Source organism: Candoia aspera, chromosome 11 (assembly GCF_035149785.1).
Source record: "Candoia aspera isolate rCanAsp1 chromosome 11, rCanAsp1.hap2, whole genome shotgun sequence".
Taxonomy (NCBI): Eukaryota; Metazoa; Chordata; class Lepidosauria; order Squamata; family Boidae; genus Candoia; species Candoia aspera.
The window spans coordinates 13,275,712-13,300,000 of NC_086163.1; the positions used below are offsets into that span (position 1 = coordinate 13,275,712).

Here is a 24,289-nt window from a genome sequence, read left to right on the forward strand (position 1 = left end):
GCATTAGTTGGCCTGAATGTTTAGGAATAAACAAGGCATTCAGGAAGAAACTGCAGTGCAACTACACTCAGGGCCTGGGCAAAGCAGAATAAGAAAGATGTGTGGATTCTGGCAACCAGGATGCATGGATGCATGCTGTGGTCAAAAGCCAGCAGGGGCATTGATGCACAGAGCTGTTTTGTGCTGCTTCATCTGCATTCCCAAAGAATGAAACTGACCGGTAGATTTGCTGTTTTCCCCGCCTTCTTATTCCAACATCCTGAGTCTATCTGCTGCAGTGTTACAGAACAAGCCCCGGAGGAACTGTGAGGGCTATCACTGACGGAAACAGTAATCACTGGCTCGGCTTCCTCTGCTCAGCCCTGTCCAGTCCTAAGCTTTGAACTGGCGTATCCTCCTGCAACTGAAATCATGAGGATGTCTGCCGAGGACAGTGGTTCCACCAGTCCCAGAGGTAACAATCGGGAAATGCAGGGTCAAGATCTCGGGGGTGGTCTAGTGGCAGAACAGGATAAGTAACCCTTTCTAGTAAGCATCAGCCAAAGACGCTGGTCTTCCTCCTTTGTCAATCTATCTTCTTTCTCCTTTTACATTTTCCGCAGGAGTAGCAGCAACAAGATAATTTTATTCGGTAGAGGGGCATGAAGGAACCCAATTCCAAAACTTAGTGGCTGGGGCCAGGGCAAAAGTGGAATCTGATTTATATCCAAATGGAAAGTTCAACGTACCTTAATTTGGCGATGTTCCACAAATCTCCTCCATCCTGCACTTTAAAAACTTTTGTTTAGGGACACCTCAACCCAAGCAGGTCCTGATCAGCTTGGGTCATCCCAGATATATTGACACCAGGCCTATCATTTAATTCTGTTTGGGGCCCAGCTTGGCTGACTGGTCCTGGGAGCCTGCTTTTTCATTGTGTTCTTACCAGGAATAGCTTCAACTCTACAATCACCTTCTTCTCCCCCAAAGCCCCCTAAAAAACAACCTCATCTGTGTAGCCAGGAACCCCTCCCACTGGGATCCTTCACGTTTCAAGCCTCAGGAACCACAGCCAACGGCTGTTCCCTTTGGCCCGTCAGCTGTGAAGTTATGCATTCGCTTCCCGTTTCCTTCCTGCATCCTCAGATGAGATATTCCTGTCTGGTTAAAGACACGCTGTCTGGAATCTTATTTCATTTCATTTCATTGTTGTTGCCTTAGATGGGGAATGGCCAGAACTGGAAAAAGCAGAGAAGCTGGCAAGAGGGGCTGCCTTAAAGTGGGCATCTGGGGTGTTTTACCAACCAGACAAGCTGGATGGTCTTGGGCAGTATCAGACTCGGGAGACGCAGCGCAACAAGTTCATCCAATCCCGCATAAAGGTGGGTAACCGTGGCAGGGTAACCTCATAGAATCGTGGGCCAAGAGTGTTGGAAGAAGCTTTTAAGGCAGTGTTTCTCAACCTTGGTGGCTTGAAGATACGTGGACTTCAGCTCCCAGAATTCCCCAGCCAGCCAATGTTTCTAATGTCAAACTGCTTTTACTATCAGGAAGTTTTAACAGTCAACCCAAATCTGCTTTCCTGTAACTTAAGAGTTTATTCCATGCCTTGCACTCTAGAACAAATTGCAACCTTCTCCTGTATGATCCCTACAGTTACTTGACAAGCTCTACAGCTAGTCCTCATTTAGCAACCACAATTGGGACCGGCAACTCAGTTGTTAAGCAAAGTGGTCGCTAAGTGAAACCACAGCTGTGCTTATGATCTTACTTCAGCTTTCCTTTGCTTTAGAGACCTGTGAAGGTCATAAACATGAGGAATGATTGTAAAGTTACTTTTTCATCACCACTGTAACCGCAGTTGCTAAATGAGACCAAGCATAGCTTGTTCCTTCAGTCTTTCTGGTTGGAATTAGTTTATAGTCCCCCAGTCATATTTGTCACCTTTTCTGGAAGAAACCTGTTCCAGTTTGTTTCTGGTTTGTTTGAATCCTTCTTAAAGTACCCAGAAATTGTCACCTTATTCAGGATGAGGTTTTATCTAATGTCCAATCTCTCCAAGACTTTCTAAGATTGCCAAGAACCGGCTGCTCACACAGTGATCCCCCAAAACATACTCCTTAGCCATTTAGTTTTCTTCTTGGGATCAAATCTTCAACCACATTTATTTAGTTACTTAAAGTGCACCCACACGTCTTTCTCTTTAACCAAAATCTAAGGCAGTTTACAAACATGAACTATAAAAATAAAAGGGAGGAAGCAAAAAAGAAAAAAGGAGGAGGCTAAATGTACAGGGTTTTTTTTGTTTATTCGTTTAGTCGCTTCCGACTCTTCGTGACTTCATGGACCAGCCCACGCCAGAGCTTCCTGTCGGTCGTCAACACCCCCAGCTCCCCCAGGGACGAGTCCGTCACCTCTAGAATATCATCCATCCATCTTGCCCTTGGTCAGCCCCTCTTCCTTTTGCCTTCCACTCTCCCTACCATCAGCATCTTCTCCAGGGTGTCCTGTCTTCTCATGATGTGGCCAAAGTATTTCAGTTTTGCCTTTAATATCATTCCCTCAAGTGAGCAGTCTGGCTTTATTTCCTGGAGGATGGACTGGTTGGATCTTCTTGCAGTCCAAGGCACTCTCAGAATTTTCCTCCAACACCACAGTTCAAAAGCATCGATCTTCCTTCGCTCAGCCTTCCTTATGGTCCAGCTCTCGCAGCCATATGTTACTACAGGGAACACCATTGCTTTAACTATGTGGGCCTTTGTTGTCAGTGTGATGTCTCTGCTCTTAACTATTTTATCGAGATTTGTCATTGCTCTTCTTCCAAGGATTAAGCGTCTTCTGATTTCCTGACTGCAGTCAGCATCTGCAGTAATCTTTACACCTAGGAATACAAAGTCTTTCACTGCTTCTACATTTTCTCCCTCTATTTGCCAGTTATCAATCAAGCTGGTTGCCATAATCTTGGTTTTTTTGAGGTTTAGCTGCAAACCAGCTTTTGCACTTTCTTCTTTCACCTTCATCATAAGGCTCCTCAGTTCCTCTTCACTTTCAGCCATCAAAGTGGTATCATCTGCATATCTGAGATTGTTAATGTTTCTTCCAGAGATTTTAACTCCAGCCTTGGATTCCTCAAGGCCAGCTTGTCGCATGATATGTTCTGCATACAAGTTGAATAGATAGGGTGAGAGTATACAGCCCTGCCGTACTCCTTTCCCAATCTTAAACCAGTCTGTTGTTCCGTGGTCTGTTCTTACTGTTGCTACTTGGTCGTTATACAGATTCTTCAGGAGGCAGACAAGATGACTTGGTATCCCCATACCACTAAGAACTTGCCACAATTTGTTATGGTCCACACAGTCAAAGGCTTTAGAATAGTCAATAAAACAGAAATAGATGTTTTTCTGAAACTCCCTGGCTTTTTCCATTATCCAGCGGATATTGGCAATTTGGTCTCTAGTTCCTCTGCCTTTTCTAAACCCAGCTTGTACGTCTGGCAATTCTCGCTCCATGAACTGCTGAAGTCTACCTTGCAGGATCTTGAGCATTACCTTACTGGCATGTGAAATGAGTGCCACTGTTCGATAGTTTGAACATTCTTTAGTGTTTCCCTTTTTTGGTATGGGGATATAAGTTGATTTTTTCCAGTCTGATGGCCATTCTTGTGTTTTCCAAATTTGCTGGCATATAGCATGCATTACCTTGACAGCATCATCTTGTAAGATTTTGAACAGTTCAGCTGGGATGCCGTCGTCTCCTGTTGCCTTGTTATTAGCAATGCTTCTTAAGGCCCACTCAACCTCACTCTTCAGGATGTCTGGCTCTAGCTCACCGACCACACCGTCAAAGCTATCCCCGATATTGTTATCCTTCCTATACAGGTCTTCTGTATATTCTTGCCACCTTTTCTTGATCTCTTCTTCTTCTGTTAGGTCCTTGCCATCTTTGTTTTTGATCATACCCATTTTTGCCTGGAATTTACCTCCAATGTTTCTAATTTTCTGGAAGAGGTCTCTGTCCTTCCTATTCTATTGTCTTCTTCCACTTCCGCGCATTGCTTGTTTAAAAATAATTCCTTATCTCTTCTGGCTAACCTCTGGAATTTTGCATTTAATTGGGCATATCTCCCCCTATCGCTGTTGCCTTTTGCTTTCCTTCTTTCTTGGGCTACTTCTAGTGTCTCAGCAGACAGCCATTTTGCCTTCTTGGTTTTCTCTTTCTTTGGGATATATTTTGTTGCCGCCTCCTGAACAATGCTGCCAACTTCTGTCCAGAGTTCTTCCGGGACCCTATCTACTAAGTCCAGTCCCTTAAATCTATTCTTCACCTCCACTGCATATTCCTTAGGAATATTAGTGAGCTCATATCTAGCTGATCTGTGGGTCTTCCCTAATCTCTTTAGTCTGATCCTAAATTGTGCAAGAAGTAGTTCGTGATCTGAACTACAGTCAGCTCCAGGCCTTGTTTTTACCGACTGTACAGATGTCCGCCACCTTTGGCTGCAAAGGATGTAATCAATCTGATTTCGGTGTTGTCCATCTGGTGAAGTCCATGTATAAAGCCGTCTCTTAGGTTGTTGGAAGAGAGTGTTTGTTATGCAGAGTGAATTGTCTTGGCAAAATTCTATCAGCCTGTGTCCTGCTTCGTTTTGTTCTCCCAGGCCATACTTACCTGTAATTCGAGGTGTCATTTGACTGCCCACCTTAGCATTCCAGTCTCCTGTGATGAAAATAACATCTCTTTTAGGCGTGTTGTCCAGTAGGTGCTGCAGATCCTCATAGAACTGCTCTACTTCAGCTTCTTCAGCATTTGTGGTTGGGGCGTATATTTGGATCACTGTGATGTTAGATGGCTTGCCCTGAATTCGAATTGAGATCATTCTATCATTTTTTGGGTTGTATCCAAGCACTGCTTTAGCCACTTTACTATTAATTATGAAGGCTACTCCATTTCTTCTGTGGTCCTGTACAGGTACAGGTAGTTCTCGCTTAATGACCACAATTGAGACTGGAATTTCAGTTGCTAAGCGAAGCGGTCATTAAGCAAATCTGACGTGATTGTACAACCTTTTTTATGGCGGTTGTTAAACGAACCATGCAGTTCTGCACTGATTTTGCTTGCCAGAAGCTGGCCAGGAAGGTCGAAAATGGCAATCATATGACCACGGGATGCTGCGACCATAATAAATGTGAACCAGTTGCCAAGTGCCCAAATTGTAATTACATGATTGTGGGGACTCTGTGACGGTCATAAGTGTGAGAACCGGTCGTAAGTCATTTTTTTCAACACTGTTGTAAGTCTGAACTGTCACTAAATGAATGGTTGTTAAGTAAGGACTACCTGTAAGCCTATCTATTACATTGCCCATAAACTGTAATCTCTTCTGGCTTTGCCTCTAGTCCACTGTTCAGTCCTACCTGGAGGGCGTGAGCACAGGCCTGGGGGAGCTGCATTCTGCCCTCGCTGACGTCCAACACGTGCAACAAGAATTGGGGAGCATACAGAAGGATCTGAAGTCATGCATTGATTCTTTTCGGAGCTTACAGCAGCTACAGGAGCTGGTCACGAAGCATGCCCAGCTAGAGGCAGTGGTTCAGATGTTGCCCCAGCTTTTCTCAGGTGACTTGCTCATAGCCAGGTCTTGCTATGCTATTCCGAAACCCATCGCAGCCGTTTTATGGCAGACAACCACAGGTGGGGAAGCCTTAACACAGAAGCACACAACCTGAATGCCTCCCTGCCCCACTAAAACCTTAGATTTAGTTCCAGAGCCTCTCAAAAATGGTCACTGAAATGTCTGTCTGTCTACCTCTACCTCTACCTCTACCTCTATCTAGCTATCTAGCTATCTAGCTACAGTATCTAGCTATCTAGCTATCTCTGTCTCTATCTCTCCATCTCTCTATCTCTCTACCTATCTCAGAAAGGGGAAAGTATTAAGAACATTTGGAGTCGTCTTTCTAACTGAATTTTATTATTCATTCAATTTTAATTAAATATCAGTACCATCAAATTTAATTCTTCTTTTGGCCCCAAGAATATTTTGGAGGGAGGCTCCTGATTCAAGGACCAAATGTGGCTTTCAGTGCCCAAAACTTTGCATGTGCATATCTTGAATGCTTGCCCCAAACCAGGAATGGTAGTTTATATAGTCCTAATTACCTGACAGTAGTTTTTGCTCCAGTGTAGTTTCTGTTTTCTTTTCTTTTTCTTTTTTTTCTTTTCAATGATTTCTTGATCACTGTAAAATTTAAGTACAATTTTGAAAGAATAAGAATGAATTTCCCACCGGAGCCCAATGTTTATATTTTGTTTTTATATCAAGAGGTAAAAAGAGGTGGAAATCTAACATGAAATTAAAGGGGCTACTTAATTGTGGAAAGTAGGCTGTTTTTTAAATAATAATAATAATAATAAAGAAATTCTAGTTGTCTGCCATGAAGAAAGTACAATATACTGTAGGAAACTTCACAGTCAAAAATTGGGGATGGAGGAGCGGGTAGAATCAACATTTGGAGGCCAAGCTAATAGAATGGCTAATTATTGTGTCTGTGACTTCTCTTCAACAGATGATGCTTATTGATTGACTTAATTTTTATCCCATTTTAATTCTAAGGAATTGAGGAAAGTATATACGTTTTTCCTCTGCTCGGTATAGTAACCATTGTTCAATATTGTCCTTATTTCCTCTTCCTTCTAGAAGTTTTCATTTGGAAAGGTTAAGCTCATTCTCCATCTCTTTTTCTCTTCCCCCTGCAGTACCTCAACTCCTTTCAGAAGCCTTCAGTCTCTTACAAAGCCAGCACCTCTTGAAAGCTCATCTAAAGCTCATGGACTTGGAGAGTTTACGGGATAGCATCCTATCCCAGTTGTGTAGCCACAACCTGCTCAGCTCCTTGCACCTGGCCAGCGTTGAATCCTACTTTGGAGGTGTCATGGAACTGAACAATGCCTTGGCCCAGCATCTGTGGCACACTGTTGCCCATGCCACAGAATTGGTGTCAGAGGACCCATCCCTTTTTGTATCAGCTCTGCGAATTATTGAGCGAGAAGAAGGCATAGATGCTATTGTGCTGCTGAAATCCCAGCCCCATGGCTTCCTCCCACCGGGACGCCCAAAACGTTGGAAAAGGAAATTTTTCCAAGTCATCCAAGACACTGTCATAGCTGCCTATTTCCAGGCTGAGCCAAACAATGCTCAAGGCCAGTGGCTTGCTAGCCACTTGACATCCTTGCAGAATAACATTCTAGCTGAATTACGCATCGTGAAAGATTTGATGGTCCAGTGCTGCCCTCCTCATTACAACATCCTCACAGCTATTGCCACCATGTTCCATCAAGGCCTAGCCAATCACCTGCATCATATTCTTACCTGGGACCTAGACAAACAAGAGATCTTCACTCTCCTCTGCTGGGCAATCCATGTTTACCCAAGGTTGGTGCCATGAGGGCAAAGGCACTTACAATGTTTCTAGGAAGAGGTATTGGAAGTGATATTGATGATTCTAGTACCCATAAGTATGCATAGTCCATTATGCCTGAATAGACGGAACAGGGGTACATGTTAGAATTCTACTCATGGTATATCCTACACAGGCTGGCATATTGTGGGAGAATGCTGAAAGCTTACTTATGCATTTTTTGTACTGACATTTTCTATTTTTCTGCAGTTCTGAAATGATGGCTCACCCAGATCTACTTCCTGAAGTGGACATCTCAACCTTGGGTCGTCTGTTTCCAGCAGATACAATAGACTATCTGGAGGAGACTTACCTGGGGAAAGTACAGGTAAGTTAGAAGACCAGGCTCAGGGTTTTGGAAATCCAAGTATCCATGAACATGTAAGGAGGTCTGGATGTCTTTAGTAGTGATTAGACTTGCAGTCTGCGGGCTACTGTGAGGAAGGATGTGATCCAAGATTTCAGGCAAGATGTTTTCCTCAACTACCTGGGAAGCTTTCCATTGGAGATGCTGGGAGCCTATACAAACACTCTCTACTATCTATATCCGAATTGCTTGCCACTGCACCATGTGGCAAGCCACATTATTGCAGTTTATCCTAATGTCATTATTGGAAAGAATGAGCTCAAACCCTCTCCAGGAATCCTGATCCACACTCCCACCTGAAGGTTGACCTAATGCTGGAACAGCAGCAGCTCCTTGGGCTCTGTGGCTCTTGCAGCTTCCAGAACCCTGATTCTCAATCCCTATGCAAAGCCCAACTCTTATTAGCTCTGGTGCTATATAAAAAAATCTTGACTAAATACCAGAAACTTGTTTTAGGAAGGACAGGGAAAGTCTTGGAGAAAATGATCCCTGTTTTAGAACAAGAAGATAAGGAAAAAAAAACCTCTTTCCCAAAGTGACTTTTGTCCAGAAGCATCAGCATCTGAATTGTCAAGTTCTTCCTGTATGCATTTGTATGGCAGAAGATTCTGCATGCCTACCCAATATAACTGGATTCCAGTTCCCATAAGCCCCAGCCAAACTTGGCCCCAGCAACATAATGTGCACAGATTTATTATTTCAGCACAGTGTGTCATGACCTCGTTGCAAGGCACAAAGAGCCTCACAACGTGGATCATGATCATTAAGGAAAAGGAGGAAGGAGATAATCTTTCAGGAATTAAACCAAGCACCCAAGGACACCCACACCCATGATCCCATCAGCAACTGAAAAGAGAGACGTCAGAGGAGTGGAGATGAGGAGCACATGGTGCCCCAAAGAACTCAACCGTTGCAGGGAGACAAAGAGGAGACCGGGGAAAACGCCCATACAGCCATCAAGAATACCATCAAGGGCAATCAGGCCATTGAGGGGTGGGGAAGCCCGGGGCAATACAGGGGGGTATAAAAGGGGCACCCCCACCTACCTACCCCGTTCCCGTTTTTCGTTCTGTCAGCTATCATTCCAATAAACCAGAAATCCTTAATGCCCATTAAGTGAGTCTGTGTCTTATTGCGGAGCGAGGCTGGCCCTGACATAAAAACGGGAACCCCAAAAAATTTTTTTCCACCTGGCACCTATCCAACTCGTTTGTGAGGGACCCAGCCAGGCATGGAGAACCAGGAACCGAGGAGGCGCAACCCTTCGGCGCCCGGCGACGAAGCCCCGCTCTCGCAGGGCGGGATGCAGCTGAGGTCCGGGCGATGCAACGCCCCGGTAGGTATGGAACTCAGCTGGGGGGAAGCAGCGGGGGAGGGACCCACCCCGGTGCCCCGGAGCCCGCGAGGCACCGGGGGCGAGACGAGGGGACCCTCTCCAAGCTTACAGGCAACCCCGACGGAGGCGCGAGACGAACCGCCACCCTGGGCGCTCGAAGGCGAGGGCGCGCCTGGCACCGCGGCGGGATCGAGGGACGACCCGTCCTCTACCTCAGCCAACGGCGAGGGCGAGCGGAGCGGCGAAAACCCCGGCGGGACGCCAGGGATGGCAGAGAGGCTCGGCGCGTTGGAGGAGGGGATGCAGGCGGTGCGGCAGATGCTCCAACAGCTGACGGTGGCACAGGGACCCCGCGACGGAGGAGGCGCAGAGGCAACCCCGGTCGAAAGGCGGCAGGGCGAGTGGGACGGCGGCGACGGCGGAACCCGACCCAAGGAGCCCAACCGACGACCTGAGGCGCACCGGGAGGCGAGGCGGGGTGGAGACCCAGCGGATGGCGGCGACCACGGCGGGACCCGACCCCAGGAGGCCACCCAACGAGCGGAGGCGCGCCCGGACGTGAGACGGCGGGACAACCTCGGCGGCGGCGGCGTCCGGCCCCAGGAGCCCACCCCACGACGGGAGATGCGCCAGGCTGAGAGGCGGAGGGACGACCAAGCGGGCGGCGACGGCGACGGCGGAGCCTGGATCCAGGAGCCCGAACGAGGGAGAACCCCCCGCCCTCCCCCCCGAGCGACGGGACGAGTACCTTGCGAGGAGACCCAGAGAGAGGCACCAATGCCGCAAGAGAACCGGAGACACCCCGACCCGCAGCAGCTCCGGCAAAACCCGAGGCACGACGCAGAGGGGGCCAGGAGCCAGACCAGGGCACCCGCCAAAGACTTTGGCATAAAGTTCGATGGGGACCCCTCGAAACTTTCCTTCTTTTTAACTAACGCGAGGTACTACCTCGAAGAATGGGGTCCCTGTTTTAGAACTGAGCGGGGCAAAATCAATGCCCTGGCTATAAAACTAAAAGGGCGGGCCGCCGATTGGTACGTCCAATTGTGCCAATCCGGCGCCCGGGCGCTGCAGGACAGCACTGAATTCCTGCAGGCACTAGAAAGGCACTTCAGGGACCCCCTGGAGCAAGAAAAGGCAAAAAGGGCGCTAGAGACACTTAGACAAAGCCCGCGCTCCGTGGCTGAGTATGCCATGGAGTTCCAAGCCCTAGCCGGAAAAGTAGACACGTGGTCTCAATCGACACTGATTGAGAAGTTCAAACATGGACTCAACTTAAACGTCCTCCGGTGGGCACTTGGCCGCGACAACCCCAGCTCCCTCACGGGGTGGATCCAGCTGGCAGCGGAAGCGGAGAACGCCCACGACACGTTCCTCCACGCAAGGAGGGAAACGCAACAGATGGCGACAGCGCGACCCCCACGCACCAGCGCAAGGCAGGTGAGGGCAAGACCCCAACCCTGGAGGGAGGAACGGGACAGACGTTTCGCAAAAGGGCAATGTTTCACGTGCGGCAGGGAAGACCACAAAGCAGCCGCATGCCCCAAAACGACGCCCAGAGAGAGCCCAAGGAGGGCACAAACAGTACCAACCCCAGCGCCGAGAAAGCGACCAGCAGCAAAGGGGGAGTACCGACGCAGACACGACCCCTACAGTTCGGAGGGGGAGGACAGCAACCCAGATGAGGCGGCGGGAAACGACAACCACCTGGCCTAAGGGGCGCCGAAGGACAGGTGGAGAACACTGACAGGCGCTTCGACAAAGGGGTGAGTGAGGAATGCCCCACCCTCTACGTCCGTGTCACCCTCACCCATCGAAATAAAACCGAAAAGGTCTGGGCACTCATTGATTCAGGTTGCTCCAAAAGCCTCATGCACCCTGACCTGGCAGCCGCACTCGACCTCCGCTGCTATCCACTTCAGCACCATTTGGTGTTCTCGCAGCTAGATGGATCTGCAGCGGGAGGGGGCCCGGTCACCCAATACACCGGAAAAACCGCGCTACGGCTCGGCAGCCACGAGGAAAAATTGGCTTTCATCGTGGCACCGGTGGGGCAACCCCGACTCATACTGGGGATTCCATGGCTCGTGCAGCAAAACCCAGTCATCAATTGGAGAACCAGAGAGATTAAGTTTGCTGACGGGCGCTACCAAGCACCGTCAGGGGACAAGGTTCCCCGAGCAGCCATGGGGGGGGCGACGACGACTGCAGAACACACAGAGACAGCTCTGCCAGAGGGACTGCCAACCAAATACGGGGAGTTCGCCGATGTTTTCGGTGAGAAAGAGGCGGACAAACTCCCCCCCCACAGAAAGACGGACTGTACCATTGAACTGGTCCCGGGGGTACCCCTACCCAAACCAAAAATATATGCTATGACCCAGCGAGAGCTAGCTACGTTAAGGGACTTCATAGACAAAAATCTGGCGAGGGGTTTCATTGAGCCAGCGAACTCTCCAGTGGGAGCGCCAGTCCTCTTTCGCGAGAAAAAGGATGGGACATTGCGGCTCTGTACAGACTACCGCGGGTTAAACGCAGCAAGCATTTCAAATAAATACCCCTTACCCTTAATAAAGGACATTTTGTCCCACTTGGTGAAGGGTAAGGTATTCTCCAAACTGGACATAAGGGAAGCCTACTACCGCATACGGATAAGGGAGGGGGATGAGTGGAAGACTGCTTTCAATTGCCCACTGGGGGCGTTTCAATATAAAGTACTCCCTTTCGGATTGGCGGGGGCACCGGGGGTATTCATGCAGTTAATTAATGAGGTCCTGCGTGACCACCTTTTTAAGGGGGTTTTGGTTTATCTGGATGATGTATTGATCTACACAGAAACAGAACGTGAGCACGAACGCTTGGTAAAGGACGTGCTCAAGAAACTTCGCAAGGCAGAGCTGTTTATAAAGCTCTCCAAGTGCGAGTTTCACAAAAAACAAATTGACTACCTAGGGTATAGGATTTCTGCTAAAGGGATAGAAATGGACCCCAGCAAGGTCCAAGCCATCCTGGCGTGGGAACGCCCACGCACAAGGAGACAGCTGCAAAGCCTCCTGGGATTCACTAATTTCTACAGGGGGTTCACGCCCAGGCTGGCAGAGACTATATTGCCTCTAACTAACCTGCTAAAAACTAAGGGCTTGGGGGACACGCGCAAATCGAGGAACCCGGGGGCGCTACTGAATTGGACAGCTGACTGTCAAACGGCTTTCGAGAGACTGAAAACCCTTTTCACAGCTGAGCCAGTGCTACAGCACCCCGACCCCTCCAAGCCTTTTGTGGTGCAAGCAGATGCCTCCGATTTCGCCATCGGAGCCATCCTGCTCCAAAAGGACTCCGACAACCACCTAAAGCCCTGCGCCTACCTTTCCCGCAAATTCTCCGAGACGGAGCGGAGATGGCACGTATGGGAAAAGGAGGCGTTTGCAGTAAAAACAGCCTTGGAAACGTGGCGACACCTGCTGGAGGGGGCCTCCTGCCCTTTCGAGGTGTGGACGGACCACAAGAACCTGGAGGCACTCAGCACGCCAAAACGGCTCAGCCCGAAGCAGGTGCGATGGGCTCAGTTTTTCAGCCGGTTTAATTTCACGCTGAAATTCATACCGGGCAAGAAAAACTTCTTGGCAGACGCCCTCTCCCGACGACCACAGGACGACACGCAAGCCTCCGACATCGTAGGAACAGTATGGACCGAGAAACAGCTCGGCTGCCCAGCTGTCACGCGGAGCCAGACAAAGAATCAGCGCACGCCAGCACAGCGCACGCCAGCACGAACGGCGGGGAGCGATCGGAGGCGACGCTCAATTTCACCGAACTGGCAACAAAGACTCACACAAGCACTACAGCAAGATACATGGTTGCAGAATAACCAACAACATGTATCTTTCAAAGACAATCTCGCCTGGAAGGAGAAAGCTTTGTACGTGCCCGAATCACTGCGGGGAGAAATTTTACACAGAGCACACGATGACAAATCTGCAGGGCATTTTGGGTTTGTAAAAACCCTCCACCTCACAAGGAGGCAATTTTGGTGGCCAAATCTTAGAAAGGACGTAAAAGACTACGTAAGCAACTGCCCCATATGTGCTACCACCAAACGTAAAGGAGGGAAACCCCACGGGCTGTTACAGGCGGTAGCCAGCCCCTCCCGGCCATGGGAAGAAATTTCCATGGATTTCATTGTGGACCTCCCACCCAGCCAAAGAAAAACTGTGATATGGGTGGTAAAAGACTATTTTTCGAAACAAGCACACTTCATCCCGTGCGCGACTATCCCCTCCGCACAACAGCTGGCACGTTTATTCCTAACACACATATACAGGATTCACGGCGCCCCCTACAGGTTGGTGACCGACAGAGGCACACAATTCACGTCAAAGTTTTGGCGGGAATTTTTAAAACTAATCGGAACCAAGCAAGCACTGTCCACTGCGTGGCATCCAAACACGGACGGATCAACAGAGATCCTTAACTCAACACTTGAACAGTTCCTAAGGGCATTCATAAATTATCAACAGGACAACTGGGTAGACCTACTACCTTTTGCAGAGGTGGCCTATAATAACGCAGTACACCAGAGTACTGGCCACACCCCTTTTAAGGTGGTCTATGGAAGAGATTTTGTACCGATACCAGAATTGCCGCAACCTGAAACCCTGCCCTGCTCACCAGACGATTGGGCGGCACAGCTGGCAACAACCTGGCCAGTCATCCAGACGGCTTTAGCAGACGCACAAACAACGTACAAAAAATATGCGGACAACCACAGGGCGGAGGCACCGAACTACAAAGTGGGAGATAGGGTCTACCTCTCCACTAAGTTCATAAAGACCTCACAACCATCAAAGAAATTGGCACCGAAATTCATTGGACCTTTTAAAATCATACAGGTAATCAACCCAGTTACGTTCAAACTGGAACTGCCTTACAATTTGAGACGGGTCCACCCAGTGTTTCATTGTGCACTACTGAAACCAACGAGCACATCCAAATGGCATACGGAAGAACCTCCACCCCCACCCATAATGATAGACAATCAACAACATTTTGAAGTGAAAGAAATACTGGACTCAAGAAAACAAAGAGGAACACTACAATACCTCGTGAGTTGGAAACATTTCTCACACCCAGAGTGGGTCCAGGCACGACACGTCATGGCTAGTCAACTAACAAGACAGTTCCATGAGGCATACCCAGAGAAACCAGCACCATAGAACATCTTTGGGGGGGCAGTATGTCATGACCTCGTTGCAAGGCACAAAGAGCCTCACAACGTGGATCATGATCATTAAGGAAAAGGAGGAAGGAGATAATCTTTCAGGAATTAAACCAAGCACCCAAGGACACCCACACCCATGATCCCATCAGCAACTGAAAAGAGAGACGTCAGAGGAGTGGAGATGAGGAGCACATGGTGCCCCAAAGAACTCAACCGTTGCAGGGAGACAAAGAGGAGACCGGGGAAAACGCCCATACAGCCATCAAGAATACCATCAAGGGCAATCAGGCCATTGAGGGGTGGGGAAGCCCGGGGCAATACAGGGGGGTATAAAAGGGGCACCCCCACCTACCTACCCCGTTCCCGTTTTTCGTTCTGTCAGCTATCATTCCAATAAACCAGAAATCCTTAATGCCCATTAAGTGAGTCTGTGTCTTATTGCGGAGCGAGGCTGGCCCTGACACAGTGGCTGTGTTTGCACAACACACTGAACCACAAAGTATCAAACCACATAATACTTGACTCTGATGTGCAAATCCAGATTGTGTGGTTGGCTTCCGGTTTACTATCAGGAAACATTTCCTGACGTGAGAGCTGCTAAGTTGCTTTTTCTTTCTGTCTGTCTGTCTGTCTGTCTGTCTGTCTGTCTTTATCACTGCCCATCTTCCTTCCAAGGAGGGACTCTGGGCAGTTTACAATAAAAAAAATCTTCCTGGAACAATGCTGGAGGCTTTCGTACAAGCTGGACGGCCACTTGTCATCAGGACTGGTCTAGTGCAGTGTTTCTTAAAACTTTTTAAAAAGTCCCACTTTTAAAAACTTTGGAGGACCCCAAAATAATTTTTGTTTGTGTTTATTGATATTTACCGTTATTACAAATTAAAACTTATGCCAAACACTGCCGCTACTGCTTCCCACAATTGTTTGATGGGATTCTTATATTGTATGGTTTTTCAACATAGACTGGCAAATAGTTTTGATTTCATGGACTCCTGAAAGGGTCTTGGGGGACCCCCAGGGGTCCTAGGACCACACTTTAAGCAACACTGCTCTAGTGGATACCAGCACTGAGATAGTATTAGACTTGATGAGTTCTAGGTCCCTTCTGTTCATACATTCTATGATTCTATATTACACTAACTCAGAAAGCTGGGTTAATTAAGTAAAATATGATCAAATTAATCATGGGAAAAGTGTGTTCTGCAAATATAGCCAGTACTGCAGTGGAGAAAACTGAAAACAGGAGATAGAAAAACTGCAGCCAAGTAAACTGTTTATGGCAGTTGATTGGGGGGGGGGGTGTCAAACCAAATGAGATAAATGTATTTGGAACAGGTGAAGGATCCTAAAATGCCTGGTCCTTGAGTTCATTTCAAAGGGTCAGGATTACCTAGTCCTATTTTGTTTCCTTCCTCTAGGCTACTATTGCAGAATGGATGCAGAAGGCTCTAGAAATGGAGTTTAAAGAATGGCTTTCTGGGAAGGAGCCCAAATCCGATCATCGAAGCTTCTTCCAGACCGATCTGCCTATCATTGCCATAACGGTTAGGAGGAATTGGGGAGAGAAGGAGAAGACTTAGCTAATTGAACAAAGAAGATATTTTTCAGCTGTAGAAGCCAAACCATGATGAGTTTGATTCCCCATCTGTTTTTTTCTCTCTCCCATTAAATATTTCAGATGCTTGATGAAAACATTCGTGTGGTATTGCCCATCTCTGGTATTTTCCAGCAGAAAGTTCTTGAAATGGCTTTGGGAGAGTTGGAGGCCTTTTTGGGCAGGTCAGTTTCATTGTCTTTTTTATAACTTTATTAAACTTTAAAACAAAGGGATAAAATCTAACAGAAACTAATAAAGAAAGAAAAATAGAACAGAAGTGCAGGAAAAAAGAAAAATAACAGAACAGAAATAGAAAAAGGAATAACTCCCTTTACAACAGATATAAGTAAAACTTACATTAAACTCTTACTCCAAGGTTACAAAATAACATCCATTTTTTCTATTGTTAACTAATATTATTAATCATCAAATCTGTATATCACAATTTCATTCCTTTCTGTTTCATGCAAAAAGTCCAAAAGGGGCTTCCAATTTGCCATAAAATTAGTCAGTGTCTTTTCTCTAATCAAAGCTGTCAAGTTCACCATCTCCGCCAACTCCATCAACTTTACCATCCATTCTGGCAGATCAGTTTCACCTTGTACTCCAACTAATTTCAAAAGACAGGATGGTCTGTCTACTATAACTCTACTATAACTCTATAACTCCCTCAGCAGGAGAGGGATCTTTGGGTCCAACCTGTAGCAACTGCATCGTGAGTGGCTGATTGATTCATATTTAAAATTCAATTATCCTTCTTGGGAATGGTACAATAAGTGCCACTATTGAGGTTGAGTTGCCCCTGTGGGAATAGGATATCATCACCAGCATCCATTTAATCCATTTAATTAAAAATGGAGTTTATTTTATTATAACAAACTAACAGAAGAAAAAGTCCATCAGTATGACTAACATAATCTAAACAGTATGAGCAATATAATGTAGAATGAATAAGCATTATATTATGAAGCAAACTTCAAAAATAATTGACCACATTCTTCAACAATTGTTGATACTCCCGGTAGGGGGGGAAAAAACCTAATTCAAATGTTGTCAGCAATACATATCAATAATCCATCGTTGCAAATCAGGTGTTTTTTTTTTCAGTCATTTTTTTAACCAGCCCTCATGCCCCTAAAGTCCATAAACTTTTTCAAAGATCAAAATCTACCAGTGCTCTCAGGTGAATTTGCCACTATCTTGTAAGATTTCACCCATGTCAAAACAAACAAACAAAGCCAGAAAACATTGCCCACTTAAATGGGTAAGATCAATTTACACCTCACAGAAAGCACAAATAATTGTTAATGGAGAACTAACAAAACCCTGGGAGATACAAAAAGGGACAAGACAAGGATGCCTGTTGTCTCTGTTCCTGTTTATTTTAGTTCTTGAAGTATTAAACAGAGATATAAGACAAGATGACATGGGGGAGTAAAGAATAAAAGAGAAACTTATAAGTTAAGGGCATTTGCTGATGATTTGGTGCTGGTTTTGGAAGATCCGTTAAAGGGATTAGAAATAATAATGGGGAAATTAAAAGAATTTGGTATGCTAGCAGGTTTTAAGATTAATAATCAGAAGATGAAGATGTTAATCCACAGCCTACCTTAAGAGGTGGTACACTTCCATCATGAATCTAGCCACTATCTTACAGTATTGCTATTTTTGAACAGCCTTTCTTGGAATGGCTGTCATGCAACGTAACCTTCTTCAGGACATGGAGCCCCAGTTGGCGGAAGAGTATCAGACACAACTTGAGCTGAATCAAGTTGAAAGTTCATTTCTGCAAGTTCTTGGTTCATAACTGGATCCACCTTTGTCCTGCCAGGTCAGCTTACTGGTGGTTGTACATCAGTGTGGGGAAGGAAACTGACTTGCAAGCTGGAAGTATGGTGACTACATGGACCATTCCCGTCCCACTGTGGCCTCACCAAAGGCTTCTGGGTGAGCAAGGCCTCATGTGACAAGTGTATTGTTCTTTTCTGCAGCCTGTATGAGAAACTGGTGGAATTTGGCAAACTGCATCAGCAAGAGCCCATGGCATCTAAGTGCTACACACCATACTTGCTGTCCACTGTCAACAACTGCCTGACTCTCAGGTATTCCCAAAGCCTGTTTCTGGCACTCTGTACATGCCTCTCTTTCCAGGCCTATTTTCTTGCTCTTCTTAGCCATCAGCCAGATGGCTTCTTCCTAAATATTTATCTTCCCTCTGCTGGCAGCTCCTCCATCCCAGCCTTGTATCCCAGTGGATTGCCATCTGAAGAGCCTGCCAGGATGCCACCATCTCTGCATACTGCCCTAGAGAAAATTCAGAAGAAGGCATGCCAACTTCTACTGGAGGAGTTGCTGGCTGACTTGAAGGTACATCTCATCCAGGGTCACACGCTGCAGTTGGTTTGGCTTTGGCTTAGGGTGCAGGAGAATCTAACTAATAGCAGTTATTCAATATGCCATGATCAAACAATTCATGGCTGAGCCTGCAGTGTGAACCAGACCACTGATTGCTACAGATCTGGCACAGCCATTGGAAAACAAAGCAGATTCCGGCTGCCTACTGCAACTATGCATCACTATTTGGGGAGCAAGGATATAAGGCTGAAACAAACCAATGGGCAAAAGCTGTATTTCTCTGAATGCTGATATAAACAGCTCATCCAATAATTCCAATGCATGTTGTAATATCGTACATAAAGGCAAACTGATTGGGTTTTTTAGCCTCTGTATTTGCAGATGTCTTTCTGGGTTGCTCTTTCTGGGTGTACAGTATAGCCTTGCATCTCATATTGATAGCAGTTTTTTTTTAAGTTACCAGCATTTTCTCTTTTTGCTCCTTTGTATGCTGTTCTGAGCTCCTTCTGCAAGTAAGAGGAGTGAAGAATTGGTTTCTCTTCTGGTCTGTTCCAGCCACACTTTGCCCAGCTGCCCTCCCACCAGTGGCTGCTGGATGACTTTCAGCTGATGAACAGCATATGTGAGGTGATAGACAAGCATGCAGAAGGTTTCTGCAGAACTCACAAACCTGTCAGCATGGTAAGATCCTGGCCACTGCTGGGGATGTCAGTGGTGGGGAAGATCCATACACTACTGAAAGTCCAGGGTGATAGCCATCCTGAGATCATCACAAGCAAACAGCCTGATGCCAGACAAATCTGTTACCAAAACAAGAGAGAAGTGGAAACCATCACTCCCACCCAAAGAGATTCTAGACCATTACATTATGTGCGTAATAGAGAAGGAGGAACAAGAACATTAGAGGATGCTGTCTTAAATCCTGATAACTTAAAAGTGGGTAGCTTTTTTCTGTTGAAACTCTTCCTGCAAGGGTAATCTGTTGGATCCCATAGGACAGATGAGATGGAAACGAGCAGTGAGAAGCCACAGACAAAAGAAGTTGGAAATCCTTTTTTCATCATTCCTTTCCCCCCACTTTTAGATAATCCTTCTTTTTTTTCTCTCTCCCTCAATTTATTTCTCACACTCTCTTCTCTCTCTCAACCAAGCTGCAGGAAAAGTAGAAGTAATTCTTGCCTGAGACCTATACTGATGACTTGCAGAAGGTTACCTAAAATTCAGTCAAACATCACACAGGATCTTAGGCTTGTAGATTGCCCAGCTACCCTCCCACCAGTGGCTGCTGGATGACTTTCAGCTGATGAACAGCATATGCGAGGTGATAGACAAGCTGGAAATGCCAAGACTGAAGCCAGGATCTTCTTCAGGCAAATGACTATCCTTTCCCTAAATATAAAGTAGTCCAGGGTATTTCCCTACTAGTTTAGCCAGCTGAACTCTTAGTTGGCTGGCTGTTTGCAGATGAAAGGGATTTATTTGGACATCTGGTACACACTAGATTTATTATTATTGTAATTAGTTTTAATTGTTTTGGACTGTTTTGTTTTATTACTTTTGCTGCATTGAGATCAGATAGATTAATAGATAGATGGATAGATAGATACAGATAGATACTATAGATACCATAGATAGATGATAGATTATAGACAAACTTGACCAAATGTTGATTTGCTTACTTCCAGCACATTTGCTGGGTCCCTCTGCAACTGAGAAATGATTTTACACATTTTCAACATAGATAAAAAAAATAATCAGCGCCTTGAGTTGACTGGGTTCCTAACTGCACATTTCCTACAAGTGTGGGAATTGTGAGATCCAGTCAAAAGCATGTCATCTTGTGTAGCAACAGAGCTGAATCTGGGCTCAGCATCATTTGACAGAATATCCATTCTGGTTTTTGGAGTATAGGTCTGAACGTTAAACCTGTTTGACTCATTCATGTACGACTTTTGTAGATATTACCTTCCGAAGCATTTTCAGCACACACAGACTTGCCCATTATCTCTGCTTAATGGAATTAATTAAATCATGACTATGGACAAGTGGCTTATATAGCTCAGATGAAGAAGAGGAGCTGTGAGCTAGTTAGGAAGGCATAAGGGCCACATTCAGTTTGCAAGCTGCCGTTCTCCCCCCCCCCCTTCTGCAAAGATTCCTAGGTCTCAGCTCAGCACAATCCAGGCTCATTAGTGGTGGAACGTACTCACAAACTGCATTTCTGGAATATCCAGAAACATTGCGCCTCTGTTTCCTTCCCCCTTTAATGCCCACCCAGTACCTGCTGTCAGAAGCTGAGCACCTGGTTACGAGCCAGTATGTGAAGTCCCTCTTGCAGAAACGGATGAGGTGCCGAACAGCCGAGGAGCGGAGCAAGATGTCCACAAGGATGCTGCAGGATACCTCTCAGCTCAAAGAACTCTTCTGTGCCCTGGTGAGAGAGAGCGGGACAGAGGGAAACCTCTCCACCCTGTGTAGATGTGCACCCAGTTCCCCTACTGCGAGCTTCACAGCTTCCTGTGTAAATAGCTTCCAAAGGAGAATCCTTGAGGGATGGAGACAAGCAAAGGCTATTCAGGCAGGCCATTTTACTGGGGTGTGAAGTGAGTGTATTTGTTTTGAACTGCCCGCCCTTCTTTCCTTTCCAGGGCTTGGAGGAGGACAAACTGACTCTCGAAGCCATTGCTGACCTGCAGCAGTTCGTCAGTGTCAAGGATCACTCTATGCTCGGCCTGGAAGTGCTGAGAATCAAGTCAAAATATCCTGATATCAGGTAGGGCACCCAAGTTGTGAAAAAAGGGCAATTCCCCATCTTCTGACTGCAACATCCTCTGGCGTCAAATCTGCATCTGGGGACTGAATGAGAAGCCCAGAAATTGCTGTATAGTGTCCTTTTAACCCAAGTTACCAAGGACAAACTCTAGGACCTTAGAGATTACTAAGCATCATTAACGATACTTGATAGTTTTATTTATTGTGAAGTGTTTGTTATCTTTACAGATGCTTTTAGTTTCATATACAGTATCATTAGCCACCCAGAGTCATTAGAGAAGACGGTTTTCAAACATGGGTGAATAAGTACAATATCTTTCTGTTCAGCTCTTCTTCCATCCCCAAACACAAAGTGAAAACTAGGAGTCTCGCATTCAGGAGACTGACTGCATGCTGCATTGTTAGGATCATGCAGGCCCTGCAGTGTATCCAGAGGACAGGCTGGGGTTGGAGAAGACTGCAGCAGAGAATGCTGATAGAAAATAAGCTATCCCACAGAGAAATGCCATCTTCATTGATCTGCAGGCCTTCCTGCAGAGTTGGCAGAACAATAAGCCAAAGAAAATGTCACCAGTGTATTTGTGTGTTCATGTATCCCTCTCTGTGGGACTTCTCCCCTTGGGTCTCTACTGAGTGCTTCTGGTTAAGTGGACTGTGATCCATGAAAGCTTATGTGATAATCATCATCGCTTGGATTTTTTATTCTTTATTCTTTATTTCTATTTATAGTATTTTTACTGTATTTTATTTTTTGTATTATTGTGATGGTTTTAATCGCTTGTTGTAAACCTCCCAGAGGCCTCCGACGGGAGGAGATGGGCGGGGATAAATTAGATAAATACATAAATAAATAATCAATAGGCTAGTCTTGAAGGTGCCACAAAGGCTGTTCTTGCATTTGCTGTAAAAGATGTAAAATGGCTACCCTTCTGAAAACTGTTTTTCATGTTGTTTCTCCAGCGAGGACCACATTTCCATGCTCTTATACTTGCGTGGCGACATCTCCAAAGAAATCTGCAATAATGTGCTGGAAATCATGGTGCAGAATCCTCAAGTCCTACCGGAGAATTATGATCCCATTTTTAGCAATATCTTGGTTCCTGCTCCAGAGCTGTCCTCCTGCCTTGGCAAGTCCAAATGTGCCTGAGAGTTCCTTAGGTGCTGCTGCCAGCTGTCTCCCCAGCCATCTCTGAATTCACTGACCTGCCCAGATTGCAGCTGGTAACCTTGGCATGGTGGACAAATTTACCATGCCTACAAGCATTGCACCATTTTGTGGGGGGCAGATGGAGGAACTGCATTTAAACAAGATTAATATCACGTTCTGTCTGATTTCTCTTTCTTTTGCATATCCACAGGTATCTTTTGCTGTTTCAGATCTAAATATTAACTGGCACACTGTTCTGTTCAGCTAACAATGATTAAAATTCTCTCTCTTGCGCATGTAAATTTCCTGGGACTTTTAAGTCTCTGTTCACTGTTTGCTCTTTAGGAAACATCTACATAGATTTCTGAAAAGAAACTGTAAATATGAGCTGCTTGAGGCAAGGCAGTGCCTTAGATCTAGAGACATCTCAGAAAAGACTTTTGTTGTTGTTTATTCGTTTAGTCGCTTCCGACTCTTCGTGACTTCATGGACCAGCCCACGCCAGAGCTTCCTGTCGGTCGTCAACACCCCCAGCTCCCTCAGGGACGAGTCCGTCACCTCTAGAATATCATCCATCCACCTTGCCCTTGGTCGGCCCCTCTTCCTTTTGCCCTCCACTCTCCCGAGCATCAGCATCTTCTCCAAGGTGTCCTGTCTTCTCATTATGTGGCCAAAGTATTTCAGTTTTGCCTTTAATATCATTCCCTCAAGTGAGCAGTCTGGCTTTATTTCCTGGAGGATGGACTGGTTTGATCTTCGTGCAGTCCAAGGCACTCTCAGAATTTTCCTCCAACACCACAGTTCAAAAGCATCGATCTTCCTTCGCTCAGCCTTCCTTATGGTCCAGCTCTCGCAGCCATATGTTACTACGGGGAACACCATTGCTTTAACTATGCGGGCCTTTGTTGTCAGTGTGATGTCTCTGCTCTTAACTATTTTATCGAGATTTGTCATTGCTCTTCTTCCAAGGATTAAGCGTCTTCTGATTTCCTGACTGCAGTCAGCATCTGCAGTAATCTTCGCACCTAGGAATACAAAGTCTTTCACTGCTTCTACATTTTCTCCCTCTATTTGCCAGTTATCAATCAAGCTGGTTGCCATAATCTTGGTTTTTTTGAGGTTTAGCTACAAACCAGCTTTTGCACTTTCTTCTTTCACCTTCATCATAAGGCTCCTCAGTTCCTCTTCGCTTTCAGCCATCAAAGTGGTATCATCTGCATATCTGAGATTGTTAATGTTTCTTCCAGAGATTTTAACTCCAGCCTTGGATTACTCAAGGCCAGCTTGTCGCATGATGTGTTCTGCATACAAGTTGAATAGGTAGGGTGAGAGGATACAGCCCTGCCATACTCCTTTCCCAATCGTAAACCAGTCTGTTGTTCCGTGATCTGTTCTTACTGTTGCTACTTGGTCGTTATACAGATTCTTCAGGAGGCAGACAAGATGACTTGGTATCCCCATACCACTAAGAACTTGCCACAATTTGTTATGGTCCACACAGTCAAAGGCTTTAGAATAGTCAATAAAACAGAAATAGATGTTTTTCTGAAACTCCCTGGCTTTTTCCATTATCCAGCGGATATTGGCAATTTGGTCTCTAGTTCCTCTGCCTTTTCTAAACCCAGCTTGTACATCTGGCAATTCTCGCTCCATGAACTGCTGAAGTCTACCTTGCAGGATCTTGAGCATTACCTTACTGGCATGTGAAATGAGTGCCACTGTTTGATAGTTTGAACATTCTTTAGTGTTTCCCTTTTTTGGTATGGGGATATAAGTTGATTTTTTCCAGTCTGATGGCCATTCTTGTGTTTTCCAAATTTGCTGGCATATAGCATGCATTACCTTGACAGCATCATCTTGCAAGATTTTGAACAGTTCAGCTGGGATGCCGTCGTCTCCTGCTGCCTTGTTATTAGCAATGCTTCTTAAGGCCCACTCAACCTCACTCTTCAGGATGTCTGGCTCTAGCTCACTGACCACACCGTCAAAGCTATCCCCGATATTGTTATCCTTCCTATACAGGTCTTCTGTATATTCTTGCCACCTTTTCTTGATCTCTTC

The 24,289-nt window shown here is 46.1% G+C and overlaps 1 protein-coding gene across 1 annotated transcript; it reads left to right on the plus strand.

Moving 5' to 3' along the window:
• Positions 1 to 245: 245 nt before the first annotated feature.
• EXOC3L1 (exocyst complex component 3 like 1) lies at positions 246 to 22,569 on the plus strand. Its single transcript, XM_063312904.1, has 13 exons — positions 246 to 454; positions 1,201 to 1,361; positions 5,376 to 5,595; positions 6,736 to 7,411; positions 7,647 to 7,764; positions 15,776 to 15,901; positions 16,036 to 16,136; positions 17,946 to 18,056; positions 18,180 to 18,321; positions 18,865 to 18,990; positions 20,588 to 20,743; positions 20,958 to 21,082; positions 22,042 to 22,569. The coding sequence occupies exons 1-13, from the start codon at positions 412 to 414 to the stop codon at positions 22,226 to 22,228; spliced, it is 2,292 nt and encodes a 763-aa protein (XP_063168974.1). The 5' UTR covers positions 246 to 411; the 3' UTR covers positions 22,229 to 22,569.
• Positions 22,570 to 24,289: the final 1,720 nt, after the last annotated feature.

Bases quoted from the DNA above. Each gene is read 5' to 3' on its own strand.
- EXOC3L1 (XM_063312904.1), top strand. From the start codon at position 412: ATGAGGATGTCTGCCGAGGACAGTGGTTCCACCAGTCCCAGAG. The intron at 15,902-16,035 runs GTTAGGAGGAAT...TAAATATTTCAG, and splicing joins TGCCTATCATTGCCATAACG to ATGCTTGATGAAAACATTCG. The intron at 16,137-17,945 runs GTCAGTTTCATT...TCTTTTCTGCAG, and splicing joins TTGGAGGCCTTTTTGGGCAG to CCTGTATGAGAAACTGGTGG.